Here is a 17,598-nt window from a genome sequence, read left to right as displayed (position 1 = left end):
GACAGTTGCAGTACTCCCTGTCAGCAGTTACAGGTATCACCCTATTCCAGCTATCAGTCCTCCCACTGCCATTTTGAAATCAGGAGGGTGCAGCTAATGATTTTGCGGTCATAACCATGGAGTCATAAAACGCAGAGGGAAGCCATCTTCTCAAAGGGCCATATTTTAATAGATATTATACTTTTCAATAGTTGCTCCTGTGAGGAAATTAGTATGCTTAAGAAATAACAGAAAATTCAAGGATGAATCATTAGAAATTCTCAAAACATTTTCTGATAACATCTCCAACAATTTCTAACTTAAGCAGGATCTATAATGTGAGTGGCGACACATTCACAAAGCTACTACCTAACCCCTGAGGGAAGAAGAGATTTTAAGACTTTTTTTCCAGAATGAGCAAGATCCACTGATTGAATCAGACAGAAAACAAAATTGCTGAAATTACAGAAAGAAAAAAAATTCAATTTCAATGGTCCCCAGACTCATTTTAATGTTCCACGTTCTCACACAATATCATTATGTCCTTACAATCAAAACAGTGGGACACAATTCTGGATTTAGTATTTCTGCTGACAATAATAGTAATTAAATGCTTAATGCTCCATCATTCTAAAAGGAGAAATTGAACCCCTTTTTAAAAACTTCATTCAAATAGTTGATAAGGCAGAAATGGCACAATGTTTGGTTGGCTTGGGATAGGGAACATTTGGAACTTGTTACAGGAAGGAAGCCAATTTGGAAAATGGGGAATATCAAACTCACCTTACCTAAAGGTCAAGTGGGGAACACCACGGACCGGCAGGCTGGACCAGGACCTGCACAGACCAGAAGGCCAAATGGGAAGACACAGACTGAAGTAGTTCAAAAAGGGAAGTTATCACTAATCGCCCAAGAACAAATAGGAATAGGCAGTAAATGATGGCCCATTCAGTGATGCCCAAATCCTGGGAATGATTGAGGGAAAATCAAGCTCAATTGGGAAACTGAGGATGATGAACTGAGGCTCATGTGACTCAAAGCCCCACTGGCTGAACTCTAAGGATTAGAGAATGAGGGAAGTCATAACCCTCTTCAACCTCACCAGTGGGTCAATGTAATGTTCTTTCAATACATTAAGCATTTTTTCCACTACTACTCTCAACAATAACATCCTTCTCGTGCTTCTTAACTCATCACTGAGGCAAGAGCTGCACACAATGTAACCAAATAATGGACTGAAATACCCAGATAAAATCACAAAACAAAAATCTGTAAAAACATGGAAAAGTTGGACACAATGTAAACTAAAAATTGGTCAGAAATACAGTTGAGATAACATCAACAGTTGAAGTAGAGTCTGACATGAAAATATTATGTTTATTCCATAAGATTTAAGGTCAAATTATTTACATTGTTGATAAATACCAATCATGTTGATTCTGTGAAATGTACATTAATCTATGTATGAGGTGCATGTTTGCAATCCTGAGGTACCATTAAGGTGTCTTTTTTTTAAACTGGAAGCTGGTTGTAATCCCAGTGGAAACATCTGACTTCAATCGGTCTCACTGAATTGGCCAGTCTCGTTCCTTAAAATACTTCTTCAAACCCTTCAAATTGACAGGCGGGAAATACACGCCAATCCGCTTCCGAATCCACCACTTCCCCTCTGCTGCATGGTTGCCACTGGGCTGGCTGAATTTGTAGCGATAATGTTCACCTCTTACCCAACTGCCAACAGAATACAAAAATGGTATTATTGTGGATAGATATTAGACCATCAGACCTTTAAACTTATTGTGTCATTCCATTTGATCATGGCTGATCCATCGTAGAACTGTCAACTTTGGTTCTGTGTGATTTAATAAGTTCACAAAACAAAAATGTATCAATCTCAGTATTCAGTTTGACCACCCAATTTCACCCATACCCTGCCCCAAAACTCCTCAGATATTCTGCCCTCAGTCTCACCATTTAGGAGAGAGAGCTCCAGGTTTTCACTACCCTGTGTGAAGAAATGCTTTCTTAGCAATATTGCGCCATGTCTATGTCAAATTCATTGTTTCATGGGCATCAAATTGAGATGCCCCTTCCCTATTTCAGTGGTCTTTCTTCATCACTTTTAATACTCATCATGGGACAATTAGCCATTACTGCTTAATTCACCTTCAGTTGAGGCTTTGGGCACAGCCCCAGAGCTTACAGAGACTGGGCTTTTCTTTGAGCTCATAAATGATTATGAATAAAATGTATGATTTCCTGAGGCCGAGGGCACAAAAATATGGAAATTGTATTATCCTTATACAAACTGGAGTACTGCATCTAATTTTGGGCTTTTAGAAGGATATGAAGGCATTGAAGAAGCTACAGAACAGATTTACTGGAATGGTTTCGGGAATGAGATAACAGGTCCATGGATAAATCGGAGCCAGCTATGGAATCATTTCCTCTCCAGGGATCCCATATATCTAACTGTTGCTCATTTCTGGAAGTCATTACTGCTTTATATAATGGTTTACACAGGGCAAATATTTATTTTAATAACCAAAGCGTAGGCTTCAACCAAGCATTGTCCCATCTTGAGCTGATAAGTATGCAAGGGCTATGAGCTCCAGCAAATTTCCCTCCATTCTCATCCCTACATTGCCATTGGAGATGAAGACAAGACAGGATGAGGGAGAGACACTTAAGTGTGACAGGCAGGAGAACTGCCAATCTTGCTGTTGGGCACTTTAGAATTAATTTAAAATTATTCTACTGCACCAACAATTTACATTTACAGTACATAGTTTGTTTCAAGTAGTAACCAGTCAGAACTAAGCACTGCAGTCCTGCCATATCCAGTTGTGAATGGTAGTGAACAATTAAACAACTCACTAGAGAAGGAAGCTCTACACATTTCTCCATCCTCAATAATAGCAGAACAAACACATCAGTGCAAAGGTTAGGCTGAAGCATTTGCAACAATCTTCAGCTAGAAATATTGAGTGGATAATCCATCTCCTCCTTGTCCAGAGGTCACCAGCATCACAGATGCCAGTCTTCAATTCACTTCATAAGATATTAAGCAATGCTTGGAGGCACTGGATACTGCAAAATCTACGAGCCCTGACAACATTCCATGAATAGCACTGAAGAATTGTGCTCCAGAACTTGCCACAACCCTAGCCAAGCTATTCCAGTAGAGCTACAACACTGGCATCTAACACCTACAATGTGAAAACTTGCCTGGGTTCGTTCTGGGCACAAAAAGCAGGATACTGCAACCCAGTCAATTACCACCCTATCAGTCGACACTCAACCATCATCAAAGTGATCGAACATTTCACCAACAGTGCGATTGAGCAGTGCTTACTCAGCAACAGCTTGCTCAGTGATGCAGTTTGGGTTCTGACAGGGCAGCTCAACTGCTGACCTCGTTATAGCCTTGGTCAAAACATTAACAAAAAAGGCTGAACACCGGAAGGGAGGCCAGAGTGACTGTCCTGGACGTCAATGTTACATTTGACTAAGTGTGAAATTGAAGAACCCTAGCAAAACTGGAGATCCAGAAAACTAAATGGCTCTGCTGAGTTCCTCAGGGTAGTTTCCTTGGCCCAATCATCTTCAGCTGGCATTCCCTCCATCATAAGATGAGAAGTCAGGATGTTCGCTGATGACTGCACAATGTTCAGTACCATTTGCAACTTCTCAGATGTTGAATCAATTCATGCCCAAATACAGTAAATGTGGACAATGTACAGGCTTGGGCTGACAAGTAGCAAGTAACGTCAATGCCACATCAGTGCTAGGCAATGACCATAGAACATAGAACAGTTCAGCACAGTACAGGTCCTTCAGCCCACAATGTTGCGCTGAACTTTTACCCTAAACCTAAGATTTATTTAACCTCCACCCCTACCTTATACTATCTATCCATATGCCTATCCAATAGCCGCTTAAATGCCCCTAATGAGACCGACTCCACTACCCTCTCCGGCAATGCATTCCACGCCCTGACCACTCTCTGAGTAAAGAACCTACCTCTGACATCTCCCCTATATCTACCTCCACTCACTTTAAAACTGTGCCCCCTCGTAATAGCTACCTCCACCCTAGGAAAAAAGTCTCTGGCTGTCTACCGTATCTATACCTCTGATCATTTTGTACACATCTATCAAGTCACCTCTCATCCTTCGTCATTCTAAAGAGAAAAGCCCAAGCTCTCTCAACATTTCCTCATAAGACCTTCCCTCCAATTCAGGCAACATCCTGGTAAATCTCCTCTGCACCTTTTCCAATGCTTCCACATCCTTCCTGTAATGAGGTGACCAGAACTGGACACAATACTCCAGACATGGCAGAACCAGGCTTTTGTACAGGTGGAGCATAACTTCACAGCTCTTGAACTCAATCCCTCTATTAGGTAAAGCTAACACACCATACACCTTCTTAACAACTCTATCCATCTGTGGGTAGCAGCTTTCAGGGAACTGTGGACATGAATCCCAAGATCCCTCTGCTCCTCCACACTGCCAAGAATCTTTCCATTAAGCCCGTATTTTGCTTTCAAATTTGTCTTTCCAAAATGAATCACCTCGCAGTTTTCAGAGTTAGACTCCATCTGCCACTTCTCATCCCAGCTCTGCATCCTATCAATGTCACTTTGTAACCTAGAACAGCCCTCTGCACTATCCACAACTCGACCCACCTTCGTATCATCCGTGAACTTGCTAATCCACCCTTCCACTCCTTCATCCAAATCACTTACAAAAATCACAAATAGACGAGGACCCAGAACAGATCCTTGCGGTACACCACTCGTGACTGAGCATCATGTTGAATATTTTCCATCCATTACCACCCTTTGTCTTCTAAGGGTCAGCCAATTCTGAATCCAATCTGCCACAGTACTCCCATCCCATACCTCCTTACTTTCTGCATGAGCCTAACATGGGGAACCTTATCAAAAACCTTGCTTAAATCCATGTATACCACATCCACTGCTCCACCTTCATCCACGTGTTTGGTCACCTTTTCAAAGAATTCAGTAAGGATTGTGAGGCATGATCTACTCCTCACAAATCCATGCTGGCTATCACGAATCAAACTGTCGCTTTCCAAGTGACCATAAATCCTGTCTCTCAGAGCCCTTCCCAATAATGTGCCCACCACTGAAGAAAGACTAACCGGCCTGTAATTTCCAGGGTTATCCCTTTTCCCTTTTTTGACCAAGGGAATGACATTTGCCTCTCTCCCATCTTCCGGCACCATACCCATGGAGAGTGAGAATGAAAAGATCATCGCCAAAGGCACCATGATCTCTTCCCTCACTTCCCATAGAATCCTTGGATAAATCCCATCAGGCCCAGGGGACTTACCTATCTTCAAGTTCCTCAAAATTCCTAGTACATCTTCCTTACTAACATCCACCTCGTCTAGCCTACCAGCCTGTTTCGCACTGTCCTCCCTTACAACCAGGTCCCCCTCAGTTGTGAATACTGAAGAAAAGTATTCATTAAGGACCTCTCCTATGTCTTTAGGCTCCGTGCACAAATTCCCTTTACAATCCTTGATTGGCCCTCCCCTTTCTCTGGTCATTCTTTCTCTGACCATCTCCAACAAGACAGAATCTAACCATCATCCCTTGACTTTCTGTGGTATCACCATCAATGAATCCCCATTATCAACAAACCAGAACAAAGCATCCCACTTGAATCGCACTACATCCCAAACATTCAGTCCCTTTCCCATCAATGTTCAGCCGCAGTAGTGTATACTATCTAGAAGACACAGAAATCTAAACTGTACATTCAACAAGCACCTTCCAAATGGCACAACCACATTGAAAAGTTGGAACGCTGCCACCCACAAGTTCTCCTGCAAGTCACTTATGGGGAATAATTCAGCTATTCCTTCAGTGTGGGTCAAAATCCTGGAACTCCCTCTCAAGCTGCATTGTGGGCATACCTGCACCAAATGGACTACAGTGGTTCAAGAAGGCAGTTCACCACCACCTTATCAAGGGCAACTATGGATAGATAATAAATGCTGGCCCAGCCACCCACATCCTGAGGGAATAAAACAACAATAAAGCAAGCCACCTCATTGGAGCATTATTGAACAAAACCTATCACAGAGCTGCAAAACAGGATCCAGAGACTTGGTCAAAGAGGTTGGCTTGAAGCAGCTTTATGATTTCTTCCACTGAATTCCCAAGATCTCTCCTTAATTTAAGATGGTCTCTTTAATGCACAAATAAAAACAAAATGCTACAGATGCTGGAAATCTGAAAAAAAACAAAATGCTGAAGAAGCTGAGTAGGTCTGGTAGCGCCTGTGAAGACAGAAACAGAATTGACTTGAGAACTGCTGAGTTTCTCCAGTACTTTGTGTTTTTACTATTTTTGTTCACTTGTGCTGATTGTTCTTTAATAAGTTGATTTGGGAACTCTCTTAAAAACCTTGGGAAATTTCAATGTGTTAAAGGTTGTGTCATTATTGAATCAGATAGGGAGTGGATTAGGAGAGACGTATAATTAAAATACTGAATTCAAACTAAAAGAGACAAATTTGTTTAGATTCTGAAGTAAAATTCAAGACAGCAGAGGTCCTTTTTAATGCAACAACTTTTACCACCAACGGGATCTGCTTTGATTTCCATGTTTTGTAAACCATAAATGATTCTAGAAGAAAAGAAATTGCAAGATTTATTTAATCACATTTCACGTAGTTAGCTAGTCACCACCTTTTAAATTCCAGTTTTTGGGGAACTGTATTTAAATTGCAACCAAATTATGAAGCTGAAATCACAATCTAATCTCTAGTTCTGTCCAATTGTTTCATTGGCAATTGTGTTAATGGGCCACAAAACACTGACAGTACCTGAGAAGAAGTGAAGAAATAAAACTGCAATGTCTTTCTCAACCCAGAATTTCTAAAAACTTAACAACATGTAGTGATTGGAACGAGGTGGACCTCATTAACTACAAGGTTCTAAACTGAGGCTGCTAACCTGGACCAATTGGCTGACCGTTATAACCAGAAGATTAGAATCTCCTCAGTTGAGGACTGACTCCGGGCTGGCTGACTGCAGCCCGTGTCCCGTGCACGAGGACTGACTCTGGGCCGGCTGACCACAGCCTGTGTCCTGTGCGCGAGTAAATAAAGGGTGACCTGGTGTCGGTACACCGGCTTCTATGCAGTTTATTTCACAACGAATAAACCATTTTGAAATCAAAGACATTTACACCCAGCAAGGTTCCACTATAGCAATGTCATAATCACCTGATAATATGATTTAGTGATACTGATGGAGAAATAAATAATGGCAAGAACAACAGAGGCAAAAGAGCTACCGTACTGCTTCTGGAATGGCATGGTTGAATCTTTTATGTCTATTTGAGAAGTAGGTAGAGTCTCTTTTAGATATTTTCTAACCAATGTTTCAGGTATGTTATGACACACCTATGAAGCTGGTTGGAATTGAACCTGGGCCTCCTGCTCAGAGGCAGGGACACTACATTTGTGCACAATATCTAAACCAAAAAACACTTTCAGCCAGTGAAGTGCTCTCTCACTTACTACTTTAGAATGATGGCCTGCATTTTTGCTCAAGTATGAACACAGATCTTGAAGCAAAGACGATTTGACCTGCATGTGAGTGCTACTAACTGAGCTACACGTAACACCAGAATCGCAGTGGTAGTGATCCTAAGCTGAAGTGGAGGAAACCTGCCAAAGCTCCCATCAGCAATAATTATTTGTTGATCTTGCTGTGCAGTTATAAAGAAAGCATGAAGGTGAACTATGATGCATCTAATGGCCAATGAATAGCTAGAATTTGGTGGCGAGACTCATGATAGAAGATGGAAACCTGGGCCCTCAAGAGAGAATCACCGTCTTCAAGTGAACAAGGAGAAAGAGGGTCAATTTTTTAAAAAATGAACAGGTTTTCTCTCATGGAAGAAATTTTTACAAACCTGTCTACCTTTTAAACTACGAAGCTTACACTGCTCTCCACCACAAACTACAAAAAAAGCAGGTGTTCGCAAACAACTTTTCAGGAAGATGGCAGTTCTTTAAAAGTGATGGTGTTTGAAAACAGCATATCTCCCGTTCACAGAAAGGTTCAAATGGTTGATTTCAGTTCCAGAAGCACCACCATTGGGTGGTCTCTGCATACACGAGCCGAGTTTTAGAAAGTAAATGAAAAGAGGCACAAGAATGAAACTCTGAAGAGGTTAAAATAGCAGAAAGTTCACCATCACAGCGTTTGGCACTGCGCTTGTAATCCTATAACCGCCTGAGAAAAGGAGACTGCAGTTTTTAATCTTTTTTGAAGATTTTGTTTTGTTTAAAAAAGGATTTGAATGTCAGCAATATTCTGTCCTTATCATGGAGTAACCAGAAGTGAAGTAACACTTAATAAACACAGAGTTTTATCTTCATTTTGTTATGACATGGGCAAATGCTGGGTTAATCTTTACTACGGTTTAGATAATTCCTACCGTGCACCTGGCAGTTTGCGCTCATTAAAACTAAGGGCTCACTATCTGGTGATCACAGAGGCAGAATTACCCTCCCCCCCAATTAATATTCAAGTCCTCAGCAGTTTGTCAAACAAATCTATCTGCCATGACTGGAATATTTTAGGAGGGCAACTGACTGCCTAGTAACAGGGATGTGTTTCCCTCTCTGTAACAGAAAGGAGTCATGAGACACCTTGGCCTCTGCATTGGTTAGGCTGTAGCTGGATAGTGGGGAGAGGATAGTTCGCTGATCTGCTTAGTTCTGTACATGAATTAGACTGAAGGCATTCATGAAGTTAGCTACTGGGTATAACATGTCATCTTCTTTGGACTAAGGGTGACATATTCAGAGACTAGCAGAATGGAAGCAGAGAGAAAGACAGGCAGACAGAATGGCAAACAACACCTCTCATTAGCTCCATAACAGCAACATGGTCGTGACCAGAGGTAACTGTTGTTATGATTGAGAGATTAATACTGGCAAGGACATCCGAAAGAATTTCTATCACTGTTCTTTGAAAAAGAGCTATTGGATCTTTTGCACCCTCTTGAGAGGGCAGATGGTGTTTTGATTCAATGTCTCATTGAAAAGATGGAAAGCCCAATAATGCAACACTCGCTTGGTACTGCATTGAGGTATCAGCTTGGACTATATGCTCCTTTCTCTGGAATGGGACTTGACCCTATAATCTTCTGATCAAGGGGAGTGAATGCCACCTGCAGAGTCAGAGTTTTCAATGAACAAAGATAACAACAATGTTCATGTCTCCTTGCCAGAAAACTCCAGATTACAACTCAGCGACAACAGTGAGCAAATGTACTGAACCCATAAATCTGCATCCAAAAGCAGTCATGAATAAGTCCAGTAACGTCAGAGCTACAATTTGGGAACAGGGCTTGAATTATTGGCAATCATTTCATTTCTGAGTCAGATATGATTCATTTCATTTAAAAACATGCGAGAGTTCCAACCCAGTGGGGTATATTATATCTAGCTGTGATTCATGACAAAGCACAGCAATCTGCTATTCCAAATGTACTTCTGATTTACATTTGTTCCTTAATAAATGAGAAAAATACACATTCATCCAAATACCTGCATAATTCTAGCACTTAAGTTTCTTGGTTACCCTGATTCAAGTCTTGAAAAGTGGGTCACTTATCATGACTCTGCCTAACATTAAAGCTCATCCCTCCAGCAATATTAACTCTCCCACAGTGGCACTTAATTGCCTTTGGACAGAGTGCAGCACATATTGACCAGAATTACACCCGGGCTAAAAAGCCAAGCAATGAAGGCAAGTTGCTAGATTGAATTTGTATTTCCTCAAGTAAAGAAGATCAAGGAGAGAGCTGTATTTAGCGAGTTTTGAGAAGATTTGTAGCTCAGGTTGAGGTTCTGGATGTGAGTTTGCTCGCTGAGCTGGAAGGTTAGTTTTCAGACGTTTCATCACCATTCTAGGTAACATCATCAGTGAGCCTCCGGTGAAGCGCTGGTGTTATGTCCCGCTTTCTATTTATCTGGTTAGGTTTCCTTGGGTTGGTGATGTCATTTCCTGTTCTTTTTCTCAGGGGATGGTAGATTGGCTCCAAGTCAATGTGTTTGTTGATGGAGTTCCGGTTGGAATGCCATGCTTCTAGGAATTCTCATGCATGTCTCTGTTTGGCTTGTCCTAGGATGGATGTGCTGTCCCAATCAAAGTGGTGTCCTTCCTTATCTGTATGTAAGGATACGAGTGATAGTGGGTCATGTCGTTTTGAGGCTAGTTGATGTTCATGTATCCTGGTGGCTAGCTTCCTGCCAGTTTGTCATACAGATAAGGAAGGACACCACTTTGATTGGGACAACACATCCATCCTAGGACAAGCCAAACAGAGACACGCACGAGAATTCCTAGAAGCATCACATTCCAACCGGAACTCCATCAACAAACACATTGACTTGGAGCCAATCTACCATCCCCTGAGAAAAAGAACAGGAAATGACATCACCAACCCAAGGAAACCTAACCAGATAAATAGAAAGCGGGACATAACACCAGCGCTTCACCGGAGGCTCACTGATGATGTTACCTAGAATGGTGACGAAACGTCTGAAAACTAACCTTCCAGCTCAGCGAGGAAACTCACATCCAGAGCTGTATTTCTTTGTTCTTTCATGGGATGTGGACTTCACTGGCAAGGCTAGTATTTGCAATCCCCATTTGCCTTTGAATTGAATGACTTACTGGGCCATTTCAAGGGCAGCTAAGAATTAACCACAATTCTGTTTGGTTTCAGACACTTGAAGGTCATATCATACGAGGACGACACCTTTCCTATAAGGATGCTCATGAACCAAATGACATTTTACAATAATTAATCATTGTCATAGTCACCACTATTGGGACAAGCTTAATAGTCTGGATTTATTAATTGACTTGAAATTCCATCAGCTGTCAAGGTGGGATTTGAATCCAAATCCCTGAAGAGTCCAGGCCTCTGGATCACTAGTTCCATGATATTATGACTACACTACCGTCTAACAGAACGAGGTGATTAAAATTATTAAAGGAATTGATATGAATAGTGAGAAACTACTTCCATTATTTGGAGAGTCCAGAACAAAGTGGCACTAGCTTAATATTCGATCTAGGTTATTCAGGAGTAATGTCAAATAAGCACTTCAAACAAAACTTGAAAGTAACCAGAAGCCTCTCCCAAAAAGCTGTTAAGATTGGAGCTCAGAAGAAATGAGATTGTTACTTGTTTCTTCAGAAAAGATTTTAAGGTTAGAGCGGTAAGGCAGATTACTAGAGTTAAGATTAGCCAAGATCTGATTGAATGTCAAACCGGTTTGAGGTGTTAAACTGTGTGATCCTAATCTCTTGCCAGGAATTTCCTGGTGAAAAAGTGTGTAGAGATAATAACTCTTCCTTTTCAAGAAGGAATCGGATATAGTTCTCAGGGCTAAAGGGATCAACAGGTACAGGGAGAAAGCAGGAGCAGGATACTGAGTTGAAGGCGGAACCAAAAAAAGATCAGCACTGTGGATGCTGGAAATCAGAAATACAAACAGTAGTTGCTGGAAAAACTCAGGTTTTGCAGTATCTGTGGAGAAAGAAAGCAGAGTTAATGTTTCAGGTCCGGTGGCCCTTCTTCAGAACTTCAGATCAATTTCAAAGCTTCAGTTCTGAAGAAGACCCACTGAACCCGAAACATTAACTCTGCTTCCTCTTCACAGATGCTGCCAGAACTGCTGGGTTCCTTCGGCAATTTCCACTTTTGTTTTAGATTTCCAGCATCTGTACTTCTTTGGCTTTTTATTCCACTCCCCGCCTCCTCCCCACCATCAGGATCTTAATTGATTCAACTAGATCACCTTTTATTCATATAAACCCCAGTGTGTATAGGTCCAATGTATTTAACTTGTCCTCATAAGCCATAAGAAAAGCCCTTCAGCTCAGGAATATTGAATGAACTTTATCTTCTTCAAGTGTAGTTACAGCTCATTTTCAAGGGATTGCAAACTGTGCACAAGATGTGATCTCACCAAAGCCCAGTTCACCTATTTGGTAAAATCTTCAAAATATTTAGGCTTTTTTAAGTATACATATTTTATCTGACTAACTAAAGGTCTAATTTGGATTACAGATATTCATTTAACAGGACCCAAACTAGTTAATGTCTGAGTGTTGTTGGAACATGCTTACTGTTCTACTTTGAGAACCTAGGTTCAGAGTAAAGAATGGTCCTTTTTGCATTCATTCTTCGCTGCAGAAAATCTAACCTCCGTCTATGTTCCATTCTGCTTGCAATGAACACCAATATTCCATTAGCCTTCTAATCACTAGGTGAACCTGAATGCTAATTTTTGTGACTTTTACTGTGGCCGTTTACATTTCCTATTTCTTATCTTCAGCCTATCTGATTCGACATCTCGCTCTTTTGCTTGAGCTAAAGTCATTTCTCACTACTGCACTGTTGACTGAGCTACTCCACCCCTTTTCATAACATCCTTTCTTTTCAAAATGTCAAATACCTTTCAATAATTAGATTTTAGTCTTCACCACTTGGTGACTGTGTCTCTGACATGGCCGTCAAGTTACACTGTTTATTTCTGTTTCTAACAATAATTTATCCAGCTTATTATGAATGCACACTTTCAGATACACAGCCTTTAATTCCACCATTTTACCATGTTGTAATCCTTGGTCTTATCTACTGATGGACTCTTAAGTTTTAACTCTCCCCCTTCCTACGACATTCTGGCTATTCTGACCTAAATACCTTGCTGCATTACTTTGTTAGTTACCTTTGATTTACTCCATTTCTTCTCACATGATCCTTGCCCTTTTACCCGCACAGTCAAAGAGTCATACAGTGTGGAAGCAAACGCTTTGATCCAACTCGTTCATGCTGACCAGGTTTCTCAAACTAAACTAGTCCCATTTACCTGTGTTTGGACCATGTTCTCTAAACTTTTCCCATTCATGTACCTGCATTTACCATTTCCTCTAACAGTTCATTCCATATATGCACCACTGTCTGTGTGAAAAAGTTGCCCCTCAAGTCCCTTTTAAATCTTTCCATTCTTACCTTAAACCTGTGCCCTTGAGTTTTGAAATCACCTATCCTAGGGGACATATCTTTGCTATTCACCTTAGCTATGCATTGCATGGTGTAAGGTCCCCCTTGCTCCAGAGGAAAGAAGTCCTAGCCTATCCAGCTTCTCCTTATAATTCAAACCTTTCAGTCCCAGTAACATCCTTGTAAAACTTTACTGCACCTTTTAAATTTAATAACATCCTTCCAAAGCAGGGCAACGAAAACTATACGCAGTAGACCAAAAGTAGCCTCACCAATGTCCTGCACAACTCAACAAGACGTCCCAACTCTCATACTCAATATTCTGACCAATGACCAATGAAGGCAAGTCTGTCAAATGCTTTCCGCACCTCACTATCCACCTGTGACACCACTTTCAAGCAACTATGTATGTAAACCCCTAGGTGCCCCTGTTCAACAATACTCCCCAGGGCCCTACCATTAACTGTGTAAGTCTTGCCTTGGTTTGTTTCGCCAAAATGCAAAACTTCACATTTATCTCATTCAAACTCCACCTGCCACTCCTCAGCCCACTGATCCAGCTGATCAAGATTCCATTTCCTCTGAGATAACTTTCTTCTCAATCCACTATACCACTAATTTTGGTGTCATCCGCAAACTTACCAACATGCTTCCCAGGTTTTCATCCAAATTGTTTGTATTGTTTGTTCCGGGGCCCTCTCCCCGTCCTCCTCTCTGGTGGGGGGTCCGGGCCCGGGGTGTCGGCTTTCCTGCTCCTGGGATGCTGCTTGGCCTGCTCTGTTCATCCAGCTCCACACTTTGTTATCACAATAAACTGGACTGCTCAGCTACCAACAACTTATATTTGTAATCTATAATAAAGTTTCACAATCTCCTTTTCACTGACACTGAAATTCTTGGTACAGATTGCATTGCATACTCATTAACACTGTTTCTCAGCTTTCTTGCAGTGAGTACTACTGTAGTGACTGTATTACAAGATTAGTAATCCAAAGCCTAACTGTTCAAATCTATCAGTGGTATCTCAGATGTGGAATTCAATTCCAAAATAAATACGAAAATGAACAGTATCAGTAAAAATGAATTCAAAACTATCAGATTGTTGGAAAGCCTAGTTACATCAATAATTCCAGTCCCTCACATGATTGATTCTGAAGTGATCCATGCTTAATGCTGGAGTTTATTTACCTCTGTCAGGTGCCAGTTGATTTCTAGGTTCTCCTAAAGCAATGCAGCTTGATTTGATTCTCCTTGAAATAAGGAAAGTAATACAAGTCATCCTTGCACTACTGGCTAGAGAGTGACATTTGTGACGTGGCAGTTCTTGTCCTCTACTTGTGGCTGAGTTATTAGGGGTGGCAGCCAGCTGTGTTATTGGGTTGTTGATGTTCCTAGATTCTCACAGGTGTCATGCTGTATATGGGATGAGTTCTCAACAGAATTGAATAGTAGTTGGGGGTGAGCTATAGGTGTTGGTGGGCTCTCAGTGAAGCTGAGCTGTTGATTGATGTGATGTAACAGGCCAGTCTGAATAATGATGATCATGAAACTACTGAGTTGTCATAAAAGTTCTGAAGAAGGGTCACTGGGCCGAAAACGTTAATTCTGATTTCTCTCCATTGATGCTGCCAGACACATTAGGGGCATTTAAACAGTCCTTGGATAAGCATATGGATAATGATGGGATAGTGTAGGGGGAGGGGCTTAGATTAGTTCACAGGTCGGCGCAACATCAAGGACCGGAGGGCCTGTTCTGTGCTGTATTGTTCTATGTTCTAAACGACGAGCAACAGTGGACCCAGCACTGACCCTTGTGGAAACAGCCCTCTCTGCTGCCCCAATTATATCACATGCCAGAACAGTGGCCCCAACATAATTCAGGTGAAACCTGCCCCAATGGTTCAGATTTCGCTTTCCCCAACAAAGGTGCCAGTGGCATTAGAATCACACCTTATTTCCCCCACACCAGTCTATGACACACATAATCACTTCTCTATTATTATTTACCCCATGCAATTTGCTTGTGGCTCAAGTAATAATCCATAGACTATTCCCTTTGAGGTTGTGCTTTTTAATTTTAAGATGAGAGGAAAAAGATTCTAAAAAGACATGAGGGGCGATCTTTTTACATGGCATGAGCTTCCAGAAGACGTGGTGGATGCAGGTAGAGTTACAACATTTAAAAGACATTTAAATAAGTACTTAAAAAAAAATGTGGGCCAACTGCTTGCAAGTAGGACTGATTCAGTTTGGGATTATAATTGGTACAGACTGGTTGGACTGAAGGGTCTGTTTCTGTGCTATTTACTCGGAGTCAATTTAGTCTATATCTGATCACGATTCCAAAGTAGAATTTGTACTATCAATGCTTTTGATACCCACGTGGACCATTACAACTGAATCTTCTACATCCCACTATAAGTTTCTTCTGAAGCCAGAGTACATCTCCTGACTCCTGGCCCCAGGCAGGCAACAGAACCTTCTGGACGATTGTTCTTGGCTTCAGAAACAGTGGCTGATACATAGGAAGAGAGTTCCAAAGACACTCAACCTTCTGAAAGAAACAAAAATTCACCTAATCACTGCTTTAAATGGGTGACCGCAGATTTTTAATCTGTGACCCCTAGCTCTATGCTCTCCAATCTAAAGTTCATTGAGCAGCAGATGTTTACTGTAGATGTAGTTGCCTTGGATCATGGTGGCATCCATCAGCTTTTACATACTGCAATTGCAAAATACAACCTACCCTGTTACCTTGGTTAATTTATGCATTTTAGTACTCCCAGCAAAACTTATTGCACTAATAAAACATTCCAATTAATAACTTAAACTAATAATATCAGCAAGCTTTTCTTTAAAGATAAATGATTCTTTAAAGTGAATATAAACTCCAGTGTTTAAATGTCAATGCGAAATTTAAAGTCACATTGAAATCATTCCAGTAACTCTGCTGCCGTACCTTACAGCAAAGTATTAGAAGGATGGATTTGACCAGGGAACTGTCTTTTACAAACAGCTGGCATCTTCAAAGGAGGATAGAGTTAAAACTAAATCAACCAGAATATCATTTTCATAATTGACTGTTACTTTTGGAAGGGTCAAATTATATCATGCTTCAGGTGTTCAAGGAATAAAATTAACCCCTTGCGTACTGACTTTCTACTGTTGTTATAACCAGGAGCCTTCAGTAAGTACAAGATATCTTCAATAACGTGAGCTTTGTGACAATCTCACTTCAGTTAAATAGAGGTTAGTTACTAACCAACAGAGGTTTGGGCACAGTTTTAAATGCAACACTGACCATGTTTGCTTCAAATATATTTGGATGAGAATAAAGGCATAAAACATGAGCAGAAATTGTTACAAAAAGCAAATTCAGTCCTGGTCAGCCAATTACTTTGAGGGAAAAAAAATAGACAAAAAATGCAATATAGACTAAAAACCACATGGCTATATTTGTAATGTTATGCTTAGCACTTAAGACTCCTGACAGCTGGAATTAATTCCAGAGGGGAGCAGCTGCTCCTAGGCAACAGCTGGGAGGTTTTGGAGGGAAAACGTAATCATGTCTTGTGTCAGGATTAATGGTCTGACAGTCCAGCAGGGAGCTGGGCATCCAAGAGCAAAATTGAGAAATGCAGGGATTTTGCATCTCTTATTTTTTCTGTAGTCACTGCAAATTATTTACCCCCTGTGAAGTTCTCCTCTCTTTTCTCTCCAGTGCCTGGCTTGCAATCACTGCATTCGTATCAAAAACCACCATTGGTTTAGGTTACTTTCATTATATTTATTCCAATTTTGTATTTTCTTTTAGGTTGTATTTAGAAAGGTTGAAAAATGCCTCTTCAAAATTTAGATTTCAATTTTGATTTTTTGGATGTTTCTCTGTTTGGTTATTGTATTTGTTCTTTTTCTTTCCTGTCGGTTTCCCCTGCATCCTTGCTGAAAACAGAAAAAAACCATTGTGACTTCTAAATAATGACATCAATACTAGTAAATGATAAGTTAATGCTTCCTAAACTTTATTCCCAATGCAGCCCCATTGTAATGCCTCAGGCTTTATGGTCTCCAGAGTTGAGAGTGTTCAGATGTGGGCGTGGGGGAGTATTTGTTGATGGGGTGGCAGTGGGGGGGGGAGCAGCATTGATATTTATTCAATGGAGGGGGTGAGGGTTTGCACCAAGAAAGCTGGACCCACTGTTTTCCAGGCAGTGGTTACAGCAGCAATCAGGCCTTTGCAAATACATAATTAAACTGCATCCACCAACTGAAAGGACAGACATTTGAAAGGGCTTTGCAGCTGTCCAAACTCAACCTGACGTCCCCAGCTGCTGTTACTGCTTTGGAACTCATGACCCCAAAATCTTGTCCAACAGGGGTCACAGCCTATATCTTGAGCATCCCTGTGCTAGGTGATAAATACAACGTGGACGACAAAAACAATGAACACACGTTCACATAGCACCTTCCATGTTCTTGGAATGTTCCTTAGCATATTGCACCTCATGCAGGAAACAGGGCTGCCAAATTGTACATATCAA

At 41.1% G+C, this 17,598-nt stretch overlaps 1 protein-coding gene across 5 annotated transcripts in view; it reads right to left on the bottom strand.

The window, feature by feature from the left end:
* Nucleotides 1-459: 459 nt before the first annotated feature.
* The window catches only part of lmf1 (lipase maturation factor 1), a 584,074-nt gene continuing 566,935 nt past the window's right edge, over nucleotides 460-17,598 (bottom strand). For all 5 annotated transcript variants that reach the window (XM_048551891.2, XM_059653929.1, XM_048551894.2 and 2 more), the window contains one exon: nucleotides 460-1,710. In XM_048551891.2, the coding sequence (XP_048407848.2) occupies nucleotides 1,545-1,710 (166 nt within the window). In that variant the 3' untranslated portion in view covers nucleotides 460-1,544. The remainder of the gene's footprint in view (nucleotides 1,711-17,598) is intronic.

This window comes from Stegostoma tigrinum, chromosome 23 (genome assembly GCF_030684315.1).
Source record: "Stegostoma tigrinum isolate sSteTig4 chromosome 23, sSteTig4.hap1, whole genome shotgun sequence".
Taxonomy (NCBI): domain Eukaryota; kingdom Metazoa; phylum Chordata; class Chondrichthyes; order Orectolobiformes; family Stegostomatidae; genus Stegostoma; species Stegostoma tigrinum.
This window is presented reverse-complemented; position numbering and strand designations above follow the sequence as displayed.